This window comes from Oratosquilla oratoria, chromosome 24 (genome assembly GCF_046742065.1).
Source record: "Oratosquilla oratoria isolate Oo_2021 chromosome 24, ASM4674206v1, whole genome shotgun sequence".
Classification (NCBI taxonomy): domain Eukaryota; kingdom Metazoa; phylum Arthropoda; class Malacostraca; order Stomatopoda; family Squillidae; genus Oratosquilla; species Oratosquilla oratoria.
The window spans coordinates 34,871,373-34,897,777 of NC_134800.1; the positions used below are offsets into that span (position 1 = coordinate 34,871,373).

At 35.2% G+C, this 26,405-nt stretch overlaps 1 protein-coding gene across 9 annotated transcripts in view; it reads right to left on the reverse strand.

The window, feature by feature from the left end:
* Positions 1–26,405, reverse strand: part of LOC143038551 (calcium/calmodulin-dependent protein kinase type II alpha chain-like) — a 267,801-nt gene that overhangs the window by 172,790 nt on the left and 68,606 nt on the right. For all 9 annotated transcript variants that reach the window (XM_076207890.1, XM_076207894.1, XM_076207897.1 and 6 more), the window contains one exon: positions 4,523–4,918. In XM_076207890.1, coding sequence (XP_076064005.1) covers positions 4,523–4,918 — 396 coding nt within the window. The remainder of the gene's footprint in view (positions 1–4,522; positions 4,919–26,405) is intronic.

The window sequence follows — 26,405 nt, forward strand, 5'->3', positions numbered from 1 at the left end:
ACCAAGTCCCACCCGTCCCCCTCCTCCCCCTCCCTGATAACCTCTCCCAGTTCCTTCCCTGTTGGCTTATATGTGCTCAGAGTGTGTGTCATGTCTGTACTTGAAAAAGCTGTAACAAGCGAAACGTAGTACTAACAGGTTTCGATCTCACAAGGTGTTTATTCTCACAGTCTTGTCGGCTTTTGCCATTGTGATTCAGTATGAAATTGATGAAAAAAAGTAAAGAGAGTAAATTCTGAAAAGGACCTAGAAGTAATCATCACCAAAGACATGTCACCAAATAAACATATAAATAAAATAGTCGGAGAAGCATACAATTTGCTGAGATCAATAAAGGTGGCCTTTAAATACCTGGATAAGGAAATGATTAAGAAAATATTACAAACACTGATAAGGCCAAAACTGGAATATGCAGTACTGATATGGTCACCCAGTACAAAAAAGAATATAAGAAAATTAGAATACAAAGAGCAACGACAAAGATGGCCCTAACACTTACAAACCTGACATATGAACAAAGACTGGCTGAACTGGAATTGCCAACCCTGGAACAAAGAAGAGAACGAGGGGACCTACTAACCATCTACAGAATTATGAAAGGTAAAGAATGTCTTGATAGAGAGGACCTATTAAAGTGGGACAGAGGAAAAACAAGAGGACATGCAATGAAACTCAAAAAGATTACAGAAGAGACCTGTAAAAGAACAGTTTCCCACACAGAGTGATAGATATATGAAACAAACTGGATGAAAAAGTAGTGTGTGCAAACAATACAAGAATTTAAGAACAAACTTGATCTTGCGAGATACAAAAACGGGTCACCACGAGCATAACTCCCCTTCCCGTCTAGTACAACTAGGTAAATAAGGTCCCAGTTATGTCACTTCCGACCCATGTTAATTTGAGGTTTTCTAACTTAACACTTGCTCCTATAAATCAGCCTCAACCTTCCCACTTCAACCATTTGATATTCTGCTACTACGATTACTATGTTTTTCACAATCCCAATCTAATGATGCCTAAGAGGACATTTACTAGTAATAATAATGATTCCTAGAAATAGTAGATCATCATTTCATATGAAAAGGTGTGACATTATTAAACATAGGGAGAAACATAGGGAGAAAATGCATCAAAGAAAATGCATCAGCGATTGAGTTAGCCTTGGGCGAAAAATTGGACAACTTTAGGCACTGTCATGAAGGACAAGAATCATGTCATCTCATGTTATTTAATCAACTGTATCAAAGCTCAGATCTTCTGATAGAAATGGAAGGTCTATAAAATTATGGACTGAGGACAATAATTAGCAATGTATGTCTTTAAAGGAACAGTTGGTGTTTGAAGAAAAAAGACCTCACAGACACTGTCAAGAAGAGGGAAAGTAGTGAGATATTTTTTAGTTCCAAGGAACAATTTACATGACTTATGCCTACAGAAAACCTAATCAATAGGTAGAGTTTCAGAGAGGCAGCCAGTGCAGATGGTAAAGCAGTAGCATTGTTTGTTGGAGAAATGAAGTTAAAGGAATGAGGCTATGATTACATACCGGAGGTAATACTTTTTTATATGGATAAGATCAAACCGAATTGAAAACTATTGTCTAATGGAACCTACATTCCCATAGAAAAGGAGATCATACCACAGCAACAATATATGCTAGCATTGCCACTACAATGACCCATAAGCGGCTTTTGAATGACAATATAGTGGACCAATAAAAAAACAAAACAAGCTCTATAAAATAAAAACATAAGCTCTAAAGTTTGTGTTTTACATATATACTTTGGAACTCTAGTGAAAACTCAGCATGGCACTCATGGGCCTGGAAGCTCTTTTCTGGGAATTTTTGATTGTATAAATTATATACCCATTGACTGACTTGACTCAGGTTGCCTGACATTAAAGGCAAAACCTTATAATGTGTTTAGACAACTTATTCTTACATGGATTCTTCCTTTTTGTACTCACAGAAAAGAAGTTGGCAAGGAAAAATAAAAGGTTTTAAGAAAAATGAGGAAGGTGGGTGAAGAAGACATGGATCTAGGTCAGAGTTAATTCTTAATTCTTTAGTAGTTTTGCACTGAGATCAGTCCAAAACTAGTCAGAAATTAATTCTGACCTAGAGCCACATCTTCTTTATCCATTTTCCTCAAGATGTCATAAATGTTTCTCCAAATCTTGTGTACTCTTCCCACTTTTCCTTTTCTGTAGTCTATGAATGTTCTCTTACATGTAGGTTGTATTTTTTCTTCCAGGTCTATGGTAATCTTTATTGGGAAATTATCTAATGGAAGATCTTGTATGATTTCCTATATTGTTCATGTTTGTAGGGAGGTTGAGCACATTGTTATGTTAGATGATGTTGCTGGATTTTATTATGTTTAGGTTGGGGACTTATTCTAATATTCTGTGTCCTCTTTGATCTGTTTGTATGTTAAGCCAGACTGGGTGATGTGCATTCAGATCACTTGCCAGTGGGGTTGATATAATAAATGGTATATAAATGTTTATGACATAAGTTGCTTTCTTTATTTGTGTTTGTATTGCAATTATTTCTGTTGTGGTGTCTGTGATTGTTTATTTGGTTTCTTTTGTTTTGTTGAAGAAGGGTATGCTGTTGTGTATTAGTCATGAATTGAGTGTTGTCTTTTATTGTTGTGTAATCAGTGAATGTAGGTAGTGTTGTTTGTGGTGACAGTTTTATTTCTTGGATTAGTGCCATGTGGATGTTGTGTTCATGTAAGAAGTGAAGCAGCTCCATACGCTTGTTTGTGATTTTGTTTATTTGTAATATAAAGTGGGTTTTAGTCTTAAGTTTTTCTCTTTACTAATTGTATTATGTGATGGTTACAGCTCCAGTTTTTTATGCACTGGTTTATGTTGGAAAATGTTATGTGTGTCAAGTGGAACAAAGAATGGCATGTGTTGCATTTAATGGTTGTATATCTGTAGAGTTGATATGTTTTGTGCATAAAGAACATATGTATAGGCCTCAGTTGATAGGAGACATAGGAGGACAGGTGGGGCACTGACCTTCTTATTTGGAAAAAAAGGAATAAAAGTGGTACTAATAGGTCACTTGAGTGGAAGGCTGAATAGAATGAATTTCTGGGCCTGATCCAGATACAAAGTACCAGCCCCTTTGGGCCACACTTCCTTGTGAAGGTGGGAATTGCACAGGTTTAGGAGCTGGCACAGTTCTTGGGTGGTTTCCAGTAGTCCACTTGGTCATTCATTCATAAATCAAGCATTCCACATTACACTTTCTGAAGAACTTTTAATGTAGTTAATTTTCAAATTACTACACTATATTGAATATGATTATTAGCTCATCAAAAGTTGAAATGGCTAGTCTAGTAATGGAAAAGAAGGCTGTTATGCTTCCAGTCTTCAGGTTTGTTCTCATATCTACAGTGATGTAGGGTTATTGGTACAGGATCTTCAGAACTATATAAATTATTAAACTACTAAACCATACAGCTGATATCTTCAAGGTCAATGAAATCAAAGCTGTCTGGATGATCACTCTGACTGATTATAAACAAATACAGTGTGACAAAGCATTTTAAAGGATTGCACAGTTGTCATTAGTCAAATATTTCTGTGTTCTTGGTCCACAGTTACTTGTCATCTTTCTTTGATTATATATTCTAAGTGCTCCATACAACAGTTTAGTTTGCTTCAAAACTATTTGTATACTCATTACCATTGCAGTTTTAAAGATATATGGTGTAGGATTTATGGTAGCCATTTAGGATGATCTTGAATTTGTTTGTAGGTAGTCCAACTCTTGAGTCCTTTCAATTGCTGTGAGAAAATACATTATAATTTGCTCAAAGCATTCCTTGCTTAACCAGTATCCATTATTAAAGCCAGGATCTATACTGGATCTCTGGAGCAACATAGGACACTTGGCTACCCACACTACACTTCTAGTGCAGCTCACTAATCAGCTCTAGCCAGTCTACTGCTTTGTTAGTCCACACCACACTAGTAGTACACTATTCACTGCAGAAAACTGCACACTAAATATTAGTATCACTGCAAGTCTATAGTAAACGGGCCACACAGGAATCTAGGAGTGACTATTATGGTAATGCTCATGCCAAAATCAATAACAATAATAGCAGCATCACAATGCAGCAGTGCATGGTACCACACTGCTCTGCTAAGCAGTGTTAGTACAAAAATTACAATGGCACCAGTACTGACAAATTAGCACCAACCATGGCCCCAGTATCATGAAGGTTACTGCCACTGGTAAGAGCAGAACTGCTGGTACTAGGAATAGCAGAAGTAGCAGTAGTACCAACACAGAACGAGTCAGGGTGCCATGAACTGTGTGAGCATGCATAGGCCTAACCATGCGAGGCCCTGCCATGCCCAATTTGTACAGTACTGGAGAGAGGAGCACACCTGTCTTCTAGCACAAAGTGCACTTTTTGTCCAGCACCATAAAAGGAGGAGGAGGAGGACAGAGGGTGGTACACCAAGTCCACACGCCCACACACCCACTTACCACTGGCAGTCAGTGTGGTGGCACTGCTGCCTTTCCGGTCATGCCGTGTGGCAGCTATAACAGCAGCAGCTACATTTGCTTCATGAGTGTCGCTTTTGTGCTCCCGGCTGGGTGTAGCAGGGGGGCTCCCAGTAGTGGCACTATTTGATGCAGCTGCAGCTGCTGCAGCAACAGCAGCTAAGATTCCTGTGCCACCACTTGTTCCACTGCCAGGCTTGGGCCCTGGGTTTTGTACTGTAGCCTGACTGTGGTCTCCGGAACTCCCTGATGGTGTGGAGTTGTTAGCCTTGGCTCCACCTGCCAGTAGACTATTCTTGAGGCCTGCCATGGCTCCTACAACTGCTGTCATCTTGGTTTTCTCCTCTGCCCTTAACACAGTCTTCTCCTCACCCTGCCCTGCATCATAATCACATGCCCACCATTGTTAGGCTCACAAGTCATAGTGTACATTCCCAGGCCCTTCCCGACTTGTAGATCATGTCGTAACAAAGAGTACTGAACAAATCCTATGAAAAGGTCACTTTTATAAGAATATGATTGACCAACAGTTAGGAAATGACTTTCATGACTGTATGGTATGAGCACTGAATTAATTAACTGTACAAACACTTGTTCTTCTTTTCCATGGAATAAGCAAAATATGTTATAAGCATTTTCTTTTTAACTCTTTAAGTTAGAAATTATCTTTGATTTAGCTCTATAAAAGTCAATGGTTGGTCACAATGGAGAAGAAGGTAGGACATAGACAATCTTATAGGAACTAAAATAGATTCTAAAGAAAAAATATATAGTTGAATATATATATATATATATATATATATATATATATATATATATATATATATATATATATATAATATATATTATATATATATATATATATGTACAGGATATTTAAAAAGTTAAGATAAATCATAAAGCAAAAATAAGAAGTAATATTCATATACTTAAAAATATATACTTGTATATACATATTATATATATATATAATATATATATATATATATATATATACATATATATATATATATATACACAAACATATATACAGTGGTACCTCTATTTACGCATGCCCTTATGTATGCAAAATTCTATTTACGCGGTCAAATTATGGGGAAAATCTTGTCGCTATTTAAGCGGAAAATTTCTATTTATGCGGGCACATTGGTGTCCATTACTGCACAGAAAATAAAATCCTGCGCTGCAATCTTGCTGACGTCACCATTCACACACTATGTTGTGTCTCCTCCTGCCATCTTTTTTTGTTGTGTGCACAACTGGCCCTTCTTTTGGTGCCTACCCCTTGGTATTGTACTGTTTGTGCCTTTAAAATGCCTCCAAAACAGGTGAGAAGTCCTACTGAAGCTGGTGCTCATAAAAAAAAACAGCATCACAATTAAGAAAAGAGGGAAGTGATTGTCAAAGCTGCTCAAGGTTTGCGCATGTGTAAGCTGGTGAGAGAGTTTGGTATGCCTGAGTCAACAATAAGATCCATTCTTTTAAATATAGATAAAATTCTATCAGCTAATGGGTCTAAGGATATAAGGTATGTGAGCACACATAAGAGGCCAGCATTGTTGGATGAGATGGAAAGGTTATTGCTTGTGTGAATACAGGAGAAGCAGCATAAGAGTGACAGCTTGAGTGAGGAAATTATCTGTTCAAGGGCTCGCCAAGTGTGTGCTGACCTGCAGCGGCAACAGGCTGGTACCAGTAACCAGCTTACACCACCTTCAGTGCCCATTACAGCCAGTAGGGGAGGGTTTGAGAAGTTTCGGCAATGTATGGGCATCCACAGAGTGACACGACATTGTGAGGCGGCAAGCACAGACACAGACGCAGCTGAGGCGTTCGTCAAGGAGTTTGAGGAGCTGGTGCGTCATGAGGGTTACCTGCCACAGCAGGTATTTGTGATGAAACAGGGCTCTTTTGGAAAAGGATGCCAAACAGCATCTACATTACTGCTGAGGAGAAAGCTTTGCTGGGGCATAAGCCTATGAAAGACAGGCTTACTGTGGTGCTGTTTGCTAATGCAAGCAGTGATTACAAGATCACGCCGCTCATTGTGTATCATTCGGAGATGCCATGAACATTCAAAAGGGGCAGTGTCCTGAAGAACAGACTTCCAGTGATTTGGTGTTCTAACCCGAAGGCGTGGGCAACCTGACAGCTGTGCCAGGAGTGGCTCGAAGGGGCATGTGGCCCTGAGATCAAGAAGTTTCTGCAGGGGAATACACTCCCACTCCCCTCGACATGCAGGCATATCTTCCCCAAGACCTGGATTTTATCACAATTAAATTCCTGCCTCCGAACACCACTTCCATTCAGCAACTGATGGACCAGCAGGTCATTTCTAATTTCATGAAGCTGTACATGCATGCTCTATTTGAATGCTGCTTCAATGCTACCACCGACACAGACCTAACCCTGCGAGAATTTTGGAAGTCCCACTTCAACATCCTGCACTGTGTCAAGATGATTAGCAAGAGCTGGGAGCAGGTTACCATCAGGACTCTACAGGCAGCGTGGAAGAAGCTTTGGCCATCATTTGACAGTGAGCAGGACTTAAAGGGCTTTGAGCCTGCTGGTCCATCGGTCATCTCAGACATTGTTGCACTAGGGAGGGATCTGAGCCTGGAGATGGAGGATGGGGATGTCGAGGAGTTAGTAGGGCAGCACGAGGATGAACTGACCACCGAGGAGCTGAAGGAGCTGCATCAGGAGCAGGTCGCCAAACTGGCCTGAGAACAGCAAGAGGTTGAGGGAGATGATGATCGTGTTCAGGGCCCCACCACGGAGGAGAAGGAGGCCTGTGTAATGTGGAAGAAGCTCTACGATTTCATGGAGGTCACACACCTGGACCAGACACTAGTGAACCATGTTGCAGGCCAGTTCAATGAACTGGTCATACCTCACTACCACCAAATCCTGCACACATGGCACCAGCAAGTAACCATCTCAAAGGTCTTCCAGCCTCGTGCCAAATGACAAAGCCCTGATGAGGGTGCCGCTCCAGATGAAGAAGCACCTCTTCCTTCAGAGGGGGGTCAGTAAGCCCCCACCACTCCACCACCTCTTCACTCCCATCCCCCTATACCAGCTGCAAGCCTTACCATCGGTAGGTACAAAAGATTGTTTTTTTCATTATATTTTTTACTTTGTAAGTGGTCTTTAACATTGATTTTTTGGCATTAATGTTGCAGGAACATCATAATCATACCTATTTATGTCTGTTTGTAGACAGGCTTCATCATATCAGAGGGAAAAAGTAGACTTTTTTGTGATCGGGAATGGATTAATTGAATTAACACTGATTTCAATGGGAAATAGCATTTCCATCTATGCAAATTTCTATTTATGCGGAGGCGTATAGAACGGATTAATTGCGTAGAGGTACCACTGTACATATATATATATATATATCTATGTGTGTGTGTGTGTGTGTGTGTGTGTGTGTGTGTGTGTGTGTGTGTGTGTGTGTGTGTGTGTGTGTGTATTTACCTAGTTGTATTTTGTGGGAAGGGGAGCTATGCTCATGGTGTCCTGTCTTTGTATCTCGCAGTGTCTAGTAAACTCGTGAATGATTTTTGTGCACACTATTTCATTGTCCAGTTTGTTCCAAGTGTCCACCACTCTATGTAGAAAACTGTTTATCTTCAGATCTCTTCTGTAGCTATGTTTTTTTATTTTCTTTCCATGTCCTATTGTGCTTCTCTTGTCCCAGTTTAACAAGTCCTCTCTATCAAGTATTTCTGTGCCCTTCATGATTCTGTAGATGGACAGTCGGTCACCTCTCTCTCTCCTTTGCTCCAAAGTCAGTAACTCCAGTTTAGCCAATCTCTCCTCATATGACAAGTTTGCAAGTGCAGATGCCATTTTTGTTGCTGCTCTCTGGATTCTTTCTATTTTCTTTATATTCTTTTTGGTATTGGGTGACCATAATGTCACCGCATATTCTAGTCTAGGTCTTATCAGTGTGACAAATATTTTTTTAATCTTTTCTTCGTCCAAATAGGTAAATGCCACTTTTATTGATCTTAGCAAGTTGTAGGATTCTCCGACAATTTTGTTTATCTGTTTTTGCTTTTTCCAAAGTCCATTATGCTGCATTTGTTAATAATGAAGTCTATTCCCATTTCTGACTCCAGTTCCATATCTTATTCAGGTCTTCCTGCAGTGATTTGCAATCCTTTTCAGTTTTTACTTTCCTTAACAGTTTGGTTTCGTCTGAAAGGAAGCTCATGTAACATTTCACATCATCCATGTCATTCACATAAATAGCAAACATTATTGGAGCCAATACAGATCCTTGTGATACTCCACTGATCACCTCTTTCCAACCTGAGTATTTTTGTCTGAGCACTACTATCATCTTTCTACCAATCAGGAAGTCCTCCATCCATTTTAGTAGGTTCCCTTGTATCCCTCATATATGTTCAGATTTTTTAATAATATTTTGTGTGGTACTTTGTCAAAAGCTTTTTGTAAGTCCAAGAAGGCACAATCCATTCCTTTCTTGCACTATGTCTATTAATTTTAAGTAGAAACATATTAAGTCTGTGGTACATGATCTTCCTTGTCTGAACCCAAATTGTCTTGGGTTTATTATATTGTTGTCTTCCAGGAGTTTTACCCATCTATTCTTGATGATTTTCTCACAAATTTTGGCTATAGTGCTTCTTAGTGAGTCTGGCCTGTAGTTAGTTGGTTCTTCCTTGTTTCCTCATTGGTACAATGTTAGCATTTTTCCAGTCTTTTTATATTTTTTCTTCTTTAAGTGAACAACTTATTATGTTATGTATTTTGTCTGATAGTTCTTTCCATTCTTTAGAATCCAAATTGCAATTCCATCTGGGCCATGTGATTTCCTGACGTCAAGATTTGATAGATGTTCCAATATTTCTTTTTGTGTTATCGTTATCTCTCTCATGGGGGGGAGATCACCTTTCATTACCTTCGTCCCAATATTGTGCTTTCTCTCTAGTGAAGACAGATTTGAAGTGATCATTCATGACTTCGGCCATTTCTAATTCTTCTGTGTATTCTATATTCCCATGGTGTAGTTTCAGCATTTCCTGTTTTTTTTTAAGTTTACCATTCACGTATTGGTAGAATACCTTGGGTTGCTCTTTGCATTCATCTACAATATCCTTTTCATGGTTCCTTTTTTCCTCTCTTCTCACTTTATCATATTCATTGCTTTTTCCAAATTCCATTATACTACACTTCTTAATATTGAATTCCATCTCCCACTTCCTACTACATTCCCATACTTTATTGAGATCACTCTGTAGCAACTCACTATCTTCTACAGTGTTCACTTTTTTCAACAATTTTGTATCATCCGCAAAGAAGCTCATATAACTTTCAATTCCTTTATCCATATCATTAATATATATATCAAGCATTATTGGGGCCAGAACTGTTCCTTGTGGAACTACACTAATCGTTTCATCCCAATTGGAATGTTTGTCTCTTATCACCACTCTCATTTTTCTTTCATGCAAGAAGTCTTCCATCCACTTCAGCAGTTTGCCCTGTATTCCTCCTGCAGTTTCTAATTTCTTTAGCAATTTCTTATGTGGCACCATATCAAAAGCTTTTTTCAGGTCTAGAAATGCACAATCAGCCCATCCATCTCTTGTATTACATCTATTAGCCTTGAATAGAAACACATTAAGTTTGTGATGCATGATCTTCCTTGTCTAAATTCAAATTGCCTTGGATTTAGTACATTGTTTTTTTCCAAATGGCTTACCCATCTAATTTTGATCATTTTTTCACAAATTTTAGCTATCGTACTTGTAAAAGAGACTGGTCTATAGAATTGTTTGAGTTTCTCAAAATTTGTTTTGTTGTACATTAGTCTTCCTATTATATGTTTTTCATTTCTGCTTTGATCCATTTGCTCTTTCAACTCGAATTCTATTAGTACATGATCACTCTTTGCTATCAGTTTTGTAATCAATTTTGTCGACAATTTCAGGCTCTGTCGTAAGAATTAAATCCAGCCTTGAAGGTTCTTCACTCGATGATCATGTCAAGCAGGACGTTGCCCCAGAGTTCCTCTTCACCCTTCACTGTCATTTCCTCCCAACATATTTCTTTTGAATTAAAGTCACCCATAATTACTATATTTCCTCTGTCCTTCAGTATATTAGTTAATTCGTATTTTGTATTTTCTAATAATTTGGAATGACCACTTTCTGTCCAGGACTGTGTTTTGGGGGGCACATACACCACTACAATTTTTTTACTCATATATTTGCTTTCAACTTGTATTGTAATTGATTCTACATTATTTTCTCCTTCAGTTATTTTTGTTACTTTTAAATCTTTATTAGTCACCCTGTTTATCCTTTCTATTCTTCATCCAACAATTGTATAAACTTTGTCCCACAGTGTTGGGTGGTAGAGCACACTTTAATTTAGTTTACACTATTCCCATTATGTCTGGTTTTTCTAAGCCCAGATGATCATTTAATTAATTCATTCCTGAAGTTATTCCATCTATATTGGTATAAGCTATTTTTAATTTCCTTTCTCATCTTTGTTTCCTTTTTCCTTATATACCATTTTCTCAGCCACGGGTCCACCACTCTCTCTCTCTCTCTCTCTCTCTCTCTCTCAAAAAAAAAAAAAAAAAAAAAAAAAAAAAATCTTTTGTTTGCTGTTTTTTCATTTTTTCATTTGCTTCGTTTTTAAAAAAAATTTCACTCGTTCCTTTTTTATCCATATATTTTTTGTATTGTTCACTATTTGCTAATTTCGTTGTTCTAGATAGTACTTCCTTTGCAATTGTTTGTAGTCTAAGGTTTACTTTCATTGGCCTTTATGGTTTTTCTTTAGAGTATTTACTCATCCTATAAGTCTCCTCAATTTCCCTATCTACACCCTGTCCTTCCACTTGTTATTCTTTCAGAATTTCCTTAGCAATCTCTTTCTCCTCCTTTTCCCTCTGATGTCTAGGCACATCATGCTTCTCTTTAATGCCATAGATTACAAGGCAGCTTTTTTATCCACCGTGTCCCTAAGTTGCCCTTCTCTTTAATAAATTGGATCACCATTTCCTTGGCATTCTCCTTATCCTGTTGCTCCACTATTTCTTTAAAGGATACTTTTTGACATTCCTGTTCAACTTTCCACTGTTTCTTTATTTCCTGTAAGTAATTTTCTTTGATTTTTTCTTCCACCTTTTCAGTCACTGCCTGCATTTGATCTTTTATCTCCTTTTTTAATGCCTCATTCCTATTCATATCTTCACTTTTCAACCTTTCATTTTTTCCCTTTAATTTAATTCCTTTTTTAAGTCATCTATCTCCCTATTATTCTCGCCATTAGCTTTTCTAAGCAGAGCTATTTCTTTGTACATTATTTTATACTCACTTTTGAGCCCTATCAATTCATCCAAAATGTCATTAATATCTATTTCTCATTATATTTCTATACCTGGGCTTTCTATCCATTTCTAACCCTCTATGCATAATATTTCCTTCCCCTTCAAACCCCCCAAAAAACTCTTTCAAACCTTTGGTACTCCCTTGGTGTTTGAGAAAGACACGTCTTCTTTCGAATGACACCAAGTGGAGTCTATTCTGCTTTCTTCCAAGCATCTTTTTGTTGGTTCTTTGTCTTTCGGATTTTCTTTGCTTCTTTCCATTTTTATAAAAAAGAACAAAGAAAAATGTGTGTGTGTGTGTTGTGTGTATTTACCTAGTTGTATTTTACAGGACAAGAGCTATGCTCGTAGTGACCCATTTTTGTATCTCTCCGCATCCTGTTTATTCTTAAAATCGTGTATAGTTTTGGCACTCACTGTTTCTTTTCCAATCTTTTGGAACCCTTCCTTCCTTCAATGAACTACTTATTAGACTATGTATTTTGTCTGTTAGTTCATTCCAGCATTCTCTCAAAATCCAATTTGCCATTTCATCTGGACCATGCAATTTTCATTATTTCATTCCTTGTTACTTCTATCTCTTTCATAGGGGGAGTTTCCCCTCCCACTCAACATCTCCAAGTTGTATGTTGTCCCTCGTAAACACTGATTTAAAATGCTTGTTCATAATTTCTGCCATTCCTATTTCCTCTGTGTATTATATTTCTCCTTGTCATAGTTTCATTAATTCTTGTTTGTTTTTCAGTTTGTTGTTTATAAATCTATAAAATAGTTTTAGTTGATCTTTACATTTTTCTATGACATCCTTTTCATATTTTCTCATTTCTTCTCTCCACACTTGTACATATTGATTTCTATAACTAGTATATATTTTCCATTTTTCAGTTTTTTTTGCCTTTCCTCCATTTTATCCAAGCTTTATCCTTTTTATCTTTTAACTCGCTACATCTTTTGTTGTACCAATATTCTACATATCCTTTTTCTTGTTTTTGTCTTGGAACATACTTTTCTACTCCTTTATAAAAATAATTCAAGATTTTCCATTTCTCTTCTACTGTTGTTTCCTCTTTGTATATCCTTTCCCAGTCTGCTTTTTGAAAAAATTCTCATTTTATAAAAAAAAAAAAATTCCATATATCATTCTTCCCTTTCTATATTGTTTTTTCCTATGTATTTTCTTCCTTTAGTTCCAGTTCAACTAATATGTGGTTACTTTTACTTAGTGGTGTCTTATATTCAATCTTGTCCATTATTTCAGGTTCTGATGTGATTATTAGGTCTAGTCTCAATGGCTCTTCCTCATTTTTATACCTAGTATTCTCTTGTATCCATTGCATCATTGTATGTTCTATAATTATATCAAGTACTACATTTCCCCATAGGTCATCTGCACCCTTCAATGTTGTTTCTTCCCAGTAGATTTCTTTACAATTAAAGTCATCCATTATAACTATTCTTCCGTCATCTTCCATTATCTTATTTAGTGTAGAGATGATTATGATGGAAATAGAGGACAGGGACAAGAAGAGCAGAAAGTTTGTGGTAAATTATGTGCCTTCTATAATGGCTTTGTGGGAAGAGAGAGAACACAAAAATATGTTAGAAGATGCAAGGATAACACTAAATAAGATAATGGAAAATGGAGGAAGAATAGTTATAGTGGGTGACTTTAAATGTAAAGAAATCTGCTGGGAAGAAATGACAGTAAAAGGGGGAGATGACCTATGGGGAAATGTACTACTTGATATGATTATATATAGAACATACAATGACACAATGGATACAAGGGAATACTAGGTACAGAAATGAGGAAGAACCATCGAGACTGAACCTAATAATCATACCAGAACCTGAAATAGTGGACAAGATTAAATATAAGACACCAAATGATCAAATATCAGTTGAACTGGAACTAAAGGGAGAAAGTTATACATGGAAAAAAAAACAATATAGAAAGGGAAGATGGATGTACGGAAAAAGAAATTTTGATAAAAGAGGATAATTAGAAAAAAAGCAGCCAGGGAAAGGATACACAAGAAACAACAGTAGAAGAGAAATGGAAAAATTTGACAAAATTTATAAGGAAGGAGTGGAAAAGTATTTAAAAAAAAAAAAAAAAAAAAAAAAAAAAAGTATATGTAAAGTGTTGGTACAACAAAAGATATAGGGAGTTAAAAGACAGAAGGGATAAAACTTGGATAAAATTGAAGAAAGACAAAAGACCTGATATATGGAAAATATATACCAGTTATAGAAATCAATATATACAAGTGCATAGAGAAGAAAAGAGAAAATACAAAAAGGATGTCATAGAAAAATGTAAAGATCAACCAAAACTATTTAATAGATTTATAAACAACAAACTGAAAAACAAACAAGAATTAGTGAAACTACGACAAAGAAGGGTTGAATACACAGAGGAAATAGAAATGGCAGAAATTATGAACAAACACTTTAAATCTGTGTTTACAAGGGAGAACATACAACTTAGAGATTTTGAGTGGGTGGAGAAAGTCCCCTATGAAAGAGATAGAAGTATCAAGGAAAGAAATAATGAATCACTTGAGTAATCTCGATGTCAGAAAATCGCATGGTCCAGATGAAATGGCAAACTGGATTTTGAGAGAATGCAGGAATGAACCAACAGATAAAATACATAGTCTAATAAACAGTTCATTGAAAGAAAGAAATGTTCCAGAAGATTGGAAAAGAGCAAACATAGTACCAATACATAAAGGGGGAAACAAGGAAGACCCTACTAACTATAGAATGGTCTCTCTTACAAGTATGATAGCTAAAATTTGTGAAAGAATGATCAAAATTAGATGGGTAAGGCATTTGGAAAAAGCAATGTACTAAATCCAAGGCAATTTGGATATAGACAAGGAAGATCATGTGTGACAAACTTGATGTATTTCTATCCAAAGCTAATGGATGTAATACAAGAGATGGATGGGCTGATTGTGCATTTCTAGACCTGAAAAAAGCTTTTGATAAGGTGCCACATAAAAAATTGCTAAATTAGAAACTGCAGGAGGAATACAGGGCAAACTGATGAAGTGGATGGAAGAATTCTTGCATGAAAGAAAAATGAGATTGGTGATAAGAGACAAACACTCTAATTGGGATGAAGTGATTAGTGGAGTTTCTCAAGGAACAGATCTGGCCCCATTAATGTTTGCTACAAATATTAATGATATAGATAAAGGAATTAAAAGTTATATGAGCTTCTTTGCCGATGATGCAAAACTGTGATTGAGAGTTGCTGCAGAGTGATCTCAATAAAGTATGGGAATGGAGTAGGAAGTGGGAGATGGAATTCAATACTTAAAAGTGTAGCATAATGAAATTTGGAAGAAGCAAAAAAAGAATAGTGGGATCATATAAATAGAAAGAAATTAAAAAAGTAGAAAATGAGAAGGACCTGGGAGTCATTATTATGAATAATATGTCCCCTGAGAAACATATAAAAAAAAATTGGAGAAACTTATAATTCAATAAGAACAATCAAAGTGGCATTTACATACCTGGATGAAGAAATGGTGAAGAAAATACTAGTCACTTTAATAAGACCAAGACTGGAGTATGTAGCAATGATGTGGTCACCAAGTACAAAAAAATGTATAATAAAATTTGAAAGAATACAAAGGGCAATTACAAAATTGGCACCAACACTCTCAGAACTATCATATGATGAGAGACTGGCAAAACTTGAGCTACAGACATTAGAGCAAAGAAAAGAGGAGACTTGATAACTATTTACAGAATCATGAAAGGCATAGAAACTATTGATAGAGAGGACCTAATAAAATGGGATAGTAGAGATGCAAGAGGACATGGAAAGAAAATTGAGAAAGACAATTATAGAAGAGACCTGAAAAAGAACAGCTTTCCCAACAGGATAATAGATGTTTGGAACAAATTAGATGAAAATGTGGTGTGTGCAAAAATGATACATGAATTTAAAAAAAGTCTAGATAAAGAGATATGAAGACGGGACACCACGAGCATAGCTCCCCTTCCTGTAAAATACAACTAGATAAATGCAACTAGGTAAATACACGTGGATAAAATGAAATAAAAGACACCAATTGGGAAGAGTGACCACATACTAATACAGTGCTTTGAGAAGAAATGAGAAACATAGAAAAGGAAGACTAATGTACAACAAAACAGATATTAAGAAACTCAGAAAATTCTTTCAAAATGGAAATTGAGAAAACTTCATAAATGAAAAAACAAAGATGGAAGAAAAATGGAAAATATTAAAAGAAAATTATAATGAGGGAATAGACAAATACATACCAAAGAAGAAACAAGAACAGGTGTACATAAAGTGCTGGTACAACAAAAAATGTAATAAGGCTAAAGATAGAAGAGACAAAGCATGGAAAAGATGAAAAAAAAGTAAGAAATGAATACCCGGTATGTAAAAATACACAGGGAAGAAAAGAAAAAATATGAAAAAGACATAATAGAAAAATGCAAAGACCAATGTAAACTATTCTGCAGGTATGTAAATGACAAACTAAAAGATAAACATGAAATTGTGAAACTGTGTCATGGGAATAATGAATAGATGATGCAGAAATGGCTGAAATTATGAACAAACATTTTAAATCTGTATTCACAATTGGAAATACACAAAATTGGGATGAAGGACAGAGAGAAGGATCCCCCCCAATGCAAGAAATAACTGTGACAGAAGGAAATAAGGGACCAAATAAAAAAAACCTCGATGTCAGAAAATAACACAGGCTAGATGGAATTGCAAATTGGATATTAAAATAATGTATAGATGAACTAACGAACAAAATACACAAGATAATGGATTTCTCAAGGAAGGAAAAGTACCACAAGATTGGAAAAAAGCAAATATTGTACCAATATACAAAGGAGCGGACAAGGAAAATCCAACTAACTATAGACCGGTCTTCCTTACAAGTACAATAGCAAAAATATGTGAAAAAGTTATCAAAAGTAAAGGGATTAAACATTTGGAAGAGAATAATATATTAAATCCAAAACAATTTGGATTTAGATATGGAAGATCATGTACCACAAACTTGATTTGCTTTTACTCAAGGCTAATAGAAATAATGCAAGAAAGGGACAGATGGGGAGATTGTGCTGCGTTAGATCTACAAAAAGAATTTGATAAAGTACCACACAAAAAACTACTAAGAAAAATTTAAATGATAGGTGAAGTACAAGGAAAGTTATTGGAATGGATGGAAGATTTCTTGAACAGGAGAAAAATTAGGGTGGTACTTAGAGACAAGAACTCAACCTGGGAAGAAATGATAAGTGGAGCCCCACAAGGTTCTGTAGTGGCTCCAATAATGTTTGCCATTTATATAAATGACATGGATGAAGGTGTGGAAATGTTATATGAACTTCTTTGCAGACAATGCAAAACTACTGAAGAGAGTAAGTACAGAGGAAGATTGTAAATCACTACAAAAAGACCTGGATAAAGTCTGGAAATGGAGTCAAAAGTGTGAAGTGAATTTCAACATCAAGAAATGTAGTACGTGTATAATGGATTTTGGAAAAAGCAAAAAGAGAATATCGGGACAATATAAAATGGATAAAAAGGAAGTTAAAAAATTAACTCTGAAAGGGACTTAGGAGTAACTATCAGCAATGATATGGCACCAGACAAACATATCAACAAAAATAGATAGAGAAACCTTTAATTTGCTAAGATCAATGAAAGTGGCCTTTGACTACTTGGATGAAGAAATGGTAAAGAAAATATTAGTTACATTGATAAGATCAAGATTGGAGTATGCTGTGACACTATGAACACCCATTACTAAAAAGAATATAAAGAAATTAGAAAGAATTCAAAGAGCAATGACAAAGATGGCACCAACACTCTCCCAACTGACATATGAACAAAGATTGTCCAAATTGGAACTACCAACCATAGAACAAAGAAGAGAAAGAGGAGATCTACTAACCATCTATAGAATTTAGAAAGTGATGGAAGTCCTCAATAGAGATGATTTACTAAAGTGGGATAAAAGAAAAACAAGAGGACATGAAAAGAAACTTAAAAAGGATAGTTATAGAAGAGATCTGAAAAAGAATAGTTTCCCACACAGAATGGTGGATATCTGGAATAAATTGGATGAGGAAACAGTGAGTGCAAAAACTATACAAGAATTTAAGAACAAACTTGATGCTGAAAGATACAAAGATGGGTCACTATGAGCATAGCTCTCTTCCCGTAAAATACAACTAGGTAAATACACACACAGATGAGCATGAACCATTATTTTTTATGTTTTAAGTGGAAATTGTGCCAACCAAGGGACTGAGTAAAGACACCAGCCATTTTGATAAATTATATGAGATGGATTTAACTGAGCTAATAATTGGTCTTGTAGGATTTCCAGGTTTGTGTGTTTTTACAAGACCATACATATAAGGGAGAGAAAATAATGTTGATTTAGTTCATAAACTTAAGAGTTTAAATATTGATTACAATTTCAAACTTGTCAGTTTTGATATAACTAGTTTATTTACAAAAGTTGCAGTAGATGATTCAATTGTTTTCCTCACTGAATTTTTAGACAAAATCTCACTTTCGTTACCGTCAACTAAAATCATTGAACTTATAAAACTATATATCAAAAGTTGTAAATTTGAATTTCATGATCAATTTTATTCTCAGGAATTCGGTATAGCAATGGGTAATTCACTATCTCTAGTCCTTAGCAATCTCTATATGGAATTTTTTGAAAATAAACTATTAAGTGAAATTTTGCCACCAAATGTGATCTGATATAGATATGTTGACAATGTTCTTTGCCTGTGGCCCTGCTCAGAGGATTTTAATACATTTTCACAATCTCTAAATGATTTAGTTCCTTCTATTAATTTTACTATTGAATTAGAAAGTAATGATAAGTTGCCCTATTTGGATTGCCTCATTCATAGAAATGGTAATAATTTTAAGTTTAGTGTTTATAGGAAGCCGACAAATGTTTTTTCATATATTCATTATTACTTGGCTCACCATGATAAAGTAAAATATTCAGTGTTTTCTTCTATGCTTTTATATGTTCTTTATATTTGTAGCCCCAAATTTATTGATGAGGAATTTGAGTATACTGTTAAAGTTGGTCTTGGATTAAGATACCCTAAAATATTTTTAGATCACACTCTCACTGCAGTGAAGAATTTTTTTTATAGTGTTCAACCATCCCCTTCCTTTGATATTAAGAATCTGATTTTACCATTCAGTAACAATCTGGCTCAAACTCCTCACATCCTAAAAACATGGAATATTGAAGAAGTTGTATTTAATAATCCATATACTTTTAAGAAGTTAATTATTAAAAATTCACCTAGTGTCTCAAGTGATGCTAAAGATAGAAGTAACAAAGCCTGGAAAAGATGGAAAATAGACAAAAAAAAAAAAAAAATGGCAAACATACATCAAACTGAGAAATGAATACGTTGATAAACACAGAGAGGAAAAATGAAACTACGAAAAAGATATAATAAACAAATGCAAAGACCAACCATACTATTTCACAGATATATAAATGACAAACATAAAGATATACATGATAGAGTGAAACTGCGCAAAGGAAACAAAGAATATGCAGAAGCTATAAAAATGGCTGAAGTAATGACCAGACATTTTAGGTCTGTATTTAAAATCAAAAGCTCACGAATTTGGGATGAAGGACAGCAAGAAGGATCCCCTAAAATGAAAGAAATAACGGTGACACAGAAAGAAATAAGGGACCAAATAAAGAATCTTGATGTCATAAAGTCACATGGGTCCAATGGAATATTGAAACTGGATATTGAAAGAATGCATAGATGAACTTACAGACAAAATACACAAGATAATTGACTTCTCACATAAAGAAGGAAAAGTACCACAGGACTGGAAAAATGCAAATATTGTACCATTATATTTAAGGGGGAGACAAAGAAGAACCAACAAATTATAGACCAGTATCCCTAACAAGCACAATTGCAAAAATATGCAAAAAAATCATTAAAGATAAATGGATTAAACACTTGGAAGAGAACAATATACTAAACCCTAAACAATTTAGATTTAGAAGTGGAAGATCATGTACCACAAACTTAATACACTTTTACTCAAGATTAATAGAAAAGATGGACGGGCAGATTGTGTTTTCTTGGACTTACAAAAGGCTTTTGACACAAAGTACCACACAAAAAGCTAAGAAAAATTGAAACAATAGGTGGAATACAAGAAAAAATATTTGAATGGATGAAAGATTTCTTGAACGGAAGAAAAATGAGAGTGGTACTTAGAGACAAGAACTCAAATTGGGAAGATATGATAAGTGGAGTCCTCCAAGGCTCTGTATTGGCTCCAATAATGTTTGCTATTTATATAAATGACATAGATAGTGTGGAATGTTACATGAGCTTCTTTGCAGATGATGCAAAACTATTAAAGTGAAGTTCAGAGGAAGATTGCAAATCTTTTCAAGGAGACCTGGACAAAGTCTGAAAATGGAGTCAAAAGAGTGAAGTGAATTTTAATATTAAGAAATACAGTATAATGGAATTTGGAAAAAGCAAATATAGAATCTCGGGTTAATATAAAATTGGTACAAAGGAAGTAAAAAAGTAAACTTAGAAAGGGACCTAGGAGTAACTATCTCTAACGATATGACACCAGACAAACATGTCAACAAATTAGTTGGAGAAACTTTTTACTTATTGAGATCAATGAAAGTGACCTTTGATTACATGGATGAAAAGATGGTAAAGAAAATAATAGTTACAATGATAAGACCAAAATTGGAATATGCAGTGTCTCTATGGACACTTAGTACAAAAAAAAAAATCATTCAAAGAGCAATGACAAAGATGGCACCAACAATTTGCAATTTGACATACAAACAAAGGTTGTATGATCTTAACAAATTGTTCACATGGTTGGTGAAATGGCAAATGAACTTCAATATCTCTAAGTGTAACGTGTTAAATGTAGGGATACACAACCTCGAAAATAGATACAGCTTAGATAACACGCTTTTATAGAAAACTGAGTGCAAGAGAGACTCGGGAGTTCTAGTGAGTCCGGACCTTAAAAACAGGAAACGGTGCATTAGCGTCAGGAATAAAGCTAACAGAGCATTAGGTTTCATTGCTAAGACAGTAACGAATAGATGTGTAGAGGTAATTATCAAATTCTATCTAGCAATAGTTAGACCCATCCTTGACTATAAAGTTTTGGTCTCCGTCCTATAGAATGGACATCAATTCACTAGAATCAGTGCAGAGAAGAATGACCATGATACATGGACTAAGAAATGCCTTACAAAGAGAGGCTTAGGCACCTTAACTAACACTCCCTGGAAAGACACAAAGTGCGGGGTTATCTAATAGAGGTGTTCAAGTGGATCAAAGGCTTTAACAAGGGTGATGCAAACAAGGTCATCATATTAAAACAACAGGGCATACTCGCAGTAATGGATTTAAACTGGACAAATTTAGATTTAAGAAGGAAATAGTCAAGAATTGGTTTACTACTAGGGTGGTCGACAAATGGAATAGACTTAGTAACCATGTAGTAAGCGCTGAAACTATCAGTTGTTTTAAGAAACAATTAGACAACTTTATGGATGGGGATGACAGGCAGTGATGGATACGGAGCTGCCTAGTGTAGGCCTTATGGTCTTTCGCAGTCTCCTTCATTCCTTTGTTCTTATGTTCTTAAACTAAATTTACCAACCCAAGAACAAAGAAGAGAAAGAGGTGATTTGATAACCATTTACAGAATTATGAAAGGGATGGAAATTCTTGATAGGGATGACCTACTAAAATGGGACATAAGGGCTACAAGAGGACATGAGAAGAAATTTAAGAAGGACAGTTACAGAAGAGATCTGAAAAAGAATAACTTTCCACACAGAGTAAAAGATATCTGGAACAAACTGAAAGAGGAAACAGTGAGTGCTAAAACTGTACATGACTTTAAGAAAAAACTGGATGTGGAAAGATACAACAGCAGGTCACTACAAGCATAGCCCTCCTCCTGCAAGATACGACTAGGTAAATACAAGATCCCTTGCAGAGATTGTAAAAAGTAGTACCTTGGGCAAATGGGCAAGGAACTCTCAACAAGGATTAAACAACAAAAGTGCAGTGTAAAAACAGCACAAGAGTAGGGCGCTGTTTGTCCATATGATAGAGTTTGATCATTGTATTGATTGGTCTGATGCTTGATCTATTATGTCTTGTGATTCATTTGCCAATAGGAACATTATGGAAAGTTGTATAATAAAAAAAGATATAAAGGGTCCAAGATTAATATCAGTAATGGTACTTTTAAATTAGATCACTTTATCAGTGACAAAATGTGTAATCACATTACACCTTTTAAAAAATAATTTGATTTTATGTATTTCAATGCTTGTTACATTTTCTCAATGTGTATTGTCTGTACCTTTCCCAGTTTATTTTCATACCTCTTTATACCTATGTGTAACTTTTTCTTTTGTATTACCATGAATACAAGTGCCTGGGGATTCTAGTCTCTTTTCTGGTTTCCATTGTGGTTATCAGCAATATATACATATAGATATATATATATATATATATATATATATATGTGTGTGTATTATATATATATATATATGTGTGTGTGTGTGTGAATTATATATATATATATATATATATATATATATATATATATATTCATATGTATGTGTATTTACCTAGTTGTATTTACCTAGTTGTATTTTACGGGAAGGGAAGCTATGCTCGTGGTGTCCCGTCTTCATATCTCATTTTATCTAAACTATTTTTAAATTCATGTATTGTTTTTGCACACACCACTTTCTCATCTAACTTGTTCCAACTGTCTATTACTCTGTGAGGAAAGCTGTTCTTTTTCAAATCTCTTCTATAGCTGTCTTTTTTGATTTTCTTTCCGTGTCCTCTTGTATTTCTGTCATCCCATTTTATCAGATTCTCTCTATCAGTAATTTCTATGCCTTTCATGATTCTGTAAATAGCTATCAAATCTCCTCTCTCTCATCTTTGCTCTAGTGTCTGTAGTTCAAGTTTTTCTAGTCTCTCTTCATATGATAGTTTTGAGAGTGTTGGTGCCAATTTTGTAATTGCTCTTTGTATTCTTTCAAGTTTTTTTTATACATTTTTTTGTACTTGGTGACCATATCGTTGCTGCATATTCCAATCTTGGTCTTATCAGGGTGATTAGGATTTTCTTCACCATTTCTTCATCCAGGTATGTAAATGCAACTTTGATTGTTCTTATTAAATTATAAGCTTCTCCAAAAATCTTATTTATATGTTTCTCAGGTGACATATTATTCATAACAATGACTCCCAGGTCCTTCTCATTTTCTACTTTTTTTATTCCTTCTTCTCCCAATTTATATGCTCCTGTTATTCTGTTTTTGCTTTTTCCAAATTCCATTATACTACACTTTTTTGTATTGAACTCCATCTCCCACTTCCTACTCCATTCCTGTACTTTATTTAAATCTCTCTGTAGTGATTCACAATCTTCTTCAGTTTTCACTCTTTTCAGTAGTTTTGCATCATCTGCAAAGAAGCTCATATAGCTTTCAATTCCTTCATCCATATCATTAATATATATAGCAAACATTATTGGGGCCAGAACTGTTCCCTGCGGAACACCGCTTATTACTTCATCCCATTTTGAGTGCTGGTCTCTTATCTACTCTCATTTTTCTTTCTTGCAAAAAGTCTTCCATCCAATTTAGTAGTTTGCCCTGTATTCCTCCTTCAGTTTCTAATTTCTTAAGCAACTTCTTATGTGGTACTTTGTCAAAAGCTTTCTTTAGGTCTAGAAATGCACAGTCTGCCCATCCATCTCTTTCTTGTATTATATCTATTAGCCTTGAATAGAAACATATTAAATTGGTGATGCATGATCGTCCTTGTCTGAATCCAAATTGCCTTGGATTTAACACTTTGTTTTTTTCTAAATATTTTACCCATCTACTTTTGCTAATTCTTTCACAAATTTTTGCTATTGTACTTGTTAGAGAGACTGGTCTATAGTTGGTAGGTTCTTCTTTATTTCCTCCTTTATATATAGGTACTATATTTGCTTTTTTCCAATCTTCTGGAACTTTTCCTTCTTTCAAGGAACTGTTTAGTATGCTATGTATTTTGTCTGCCAGTTCATTCCTGCATTCTTTCAGAATCCAGTTTGCTATTTCATCCGGTCCATGCAATTTTCTGACATCAAGATTACTCAAGTGTGTTTATATTTCATTCTTTGTTACTTCTATTTCTTCCATAGGGGGGACTTTCTCTTTCCATTTGTTCTCTTCAGGTTGTATGTTCTCCCTTGTAAACACTGATTTAAAATGTTTGTTCATAATTTCCGCCATTTCCATTTCCTCAGTGTATTCAACTCCCTCTTGTCTTAATTTCTCCAAGTCTTGTTTGTTTTTCAGTTTATTGTTTACAAATCTGTAGAATAGATTTGGTTGATCTTTACACTTTTCTATGACATCTTTTTCATATTTTCTCTTTTCCTCTCTGCACGTTTGTACATATTCATTTCTATAACAGGTATATATTTTCCATTTTTCAGGTCTTCTGTCTTTTTTCCATCTGGTCCAGGCTTTGTCTCTTTTGTCTTTTAACTCCCTACAACTTTTGTTGTACCAGCATTTTACATATTCTTTTCCTTGTTTTTGTCTTGGGACATACTTTTCCACTCCTTTTTTGTAAATTTTTGTCAAAATATTCCATTTCTCTTCTACTGTTGTTTCTTCTTTGTATATTTCTTTCCAGTTTTCTTGTTGAAAGAATTCTCTTATTTTATCAAAGTTTGTTTTTTCATACATCATTCTTCCTTTTCTATATTGTTCATTTCTTTTCATATATTTTTCTTCATTAAGTTCCAGTTCAATCAATATGTGGTCACTTTTACTTATTGGTGTTTTATATTCAATTTTGTCCACTATTCTAGGTTCAGATGTAATTATTAGGTCTAGTCTCGATGGCTGTTCTTCATTTCTATACCTAGTGTTCTCCTGTATCCATTGTGTCATTGTATGGTCAGTAACCATCTCAAGTAGAGCATTTCCCCATGAGCCGTCTCCACCCTTTACTGTCATTTCTTCCCAGCAGATTTCTTTGCAATTAAAGTCACCCATCATAACTATTCTTCCTCCCTCTTCCATTATCTTGTTTAATGCTATCTTTGTGTCCTCTAACATACTTTTATGTTCACTCTCTTCCCATGAGGCTGTTTTCGGGGGCACATAATTTATCACAAAGTTTCTGCTCTTCTTATCTCTGTCTTCTACTTTCATCATTATCATCTCTACTGTATTCTTTCCATATGTGACACACTTCACGTTTATATCCTTCTTAGTCAGGAACATAACTCCACCCCCTTCCTTTTTCACTCTGTTTCTAATCAAATAATTATATGCATCATGTCCTACACTGTTGGGTGGTAGTGGACCTTTTAATTTTGTTTCTACAATTCCCATTATGTCTGGTTCTTTTTCCTTCAAATAATCATTCAGCTCATTCAATCCTGTAATTAATCCATCTATATTTGTGTAAGACACTCTTAGTTTTCTGCCACTTCCATTGTGTTCTCTGTTTCCCTTTTGTTTTTCTCTTGTATGTCGACTTTCTTTAGTTTCATATTCACTACTCTCCAATAGAATCTCTCTTTTTCTGACTCCGTTCTTTTCTCGTTTTTTTCCTTAGCTTCAAGTCTTTTCTGTTTTTCTTCCTCTCTTTCCTCTTTATTCATTTCCCTTTTTATCCATACCTTTTTATATTGTTCACTTGTTGCTAGTTTCCCTGTATTGGATAAGATATTCTCTGCCGTTGTTTGTGACTTGAATTTAATCTTAATTGGTCTGGTCTTATCTGTGCTATACTTTCCGAGTCTAAATTTCTCTTTGATTTGCTTCATAATTTCTAGTTCATCTTCCTGAACTGATTCTAGTAATTGGCTTACTTTTTCATTTTCCTCTTTGATTCTTGTGGTTCTATCTGGGTTGTGTTTTTCTTCCATTCCTAATATAATTATATATTTCTTCTTGTCTGCTAAATCTCTTACTATATTCTCCTTTTGTCTCATCACTTTAATAACCGAGTCTTCAGTATGTTCTTTCAATTGTTGTTTGACTATGTCAGTGAATGAAACTTTATTGTCTTCTTGGGTTGCTTTCCAATTCTTAGCTTCTTTAGTTATGGCCTCTCTGTTTTCTTTACTATTCCTCTTCAATTCCTCATTCTCCACCTTTACTTCTCTTAACTGTCTTTTTAGGTCTTCTATTTCATCGGTTAAGTTTTTGTTCGCTTTCTTTAGTTTTTCCAATTTTTCAAATCTCTCGGCGATTTTTGTCATCTTGCCAAACCTAACTTCCCAGTTGTCAGATATTTGTTGAAGTTTTTCCTCCAGTTTTGTCAGTCGGGGGAGGTTGGTATCCGCCGCCCTTTCAT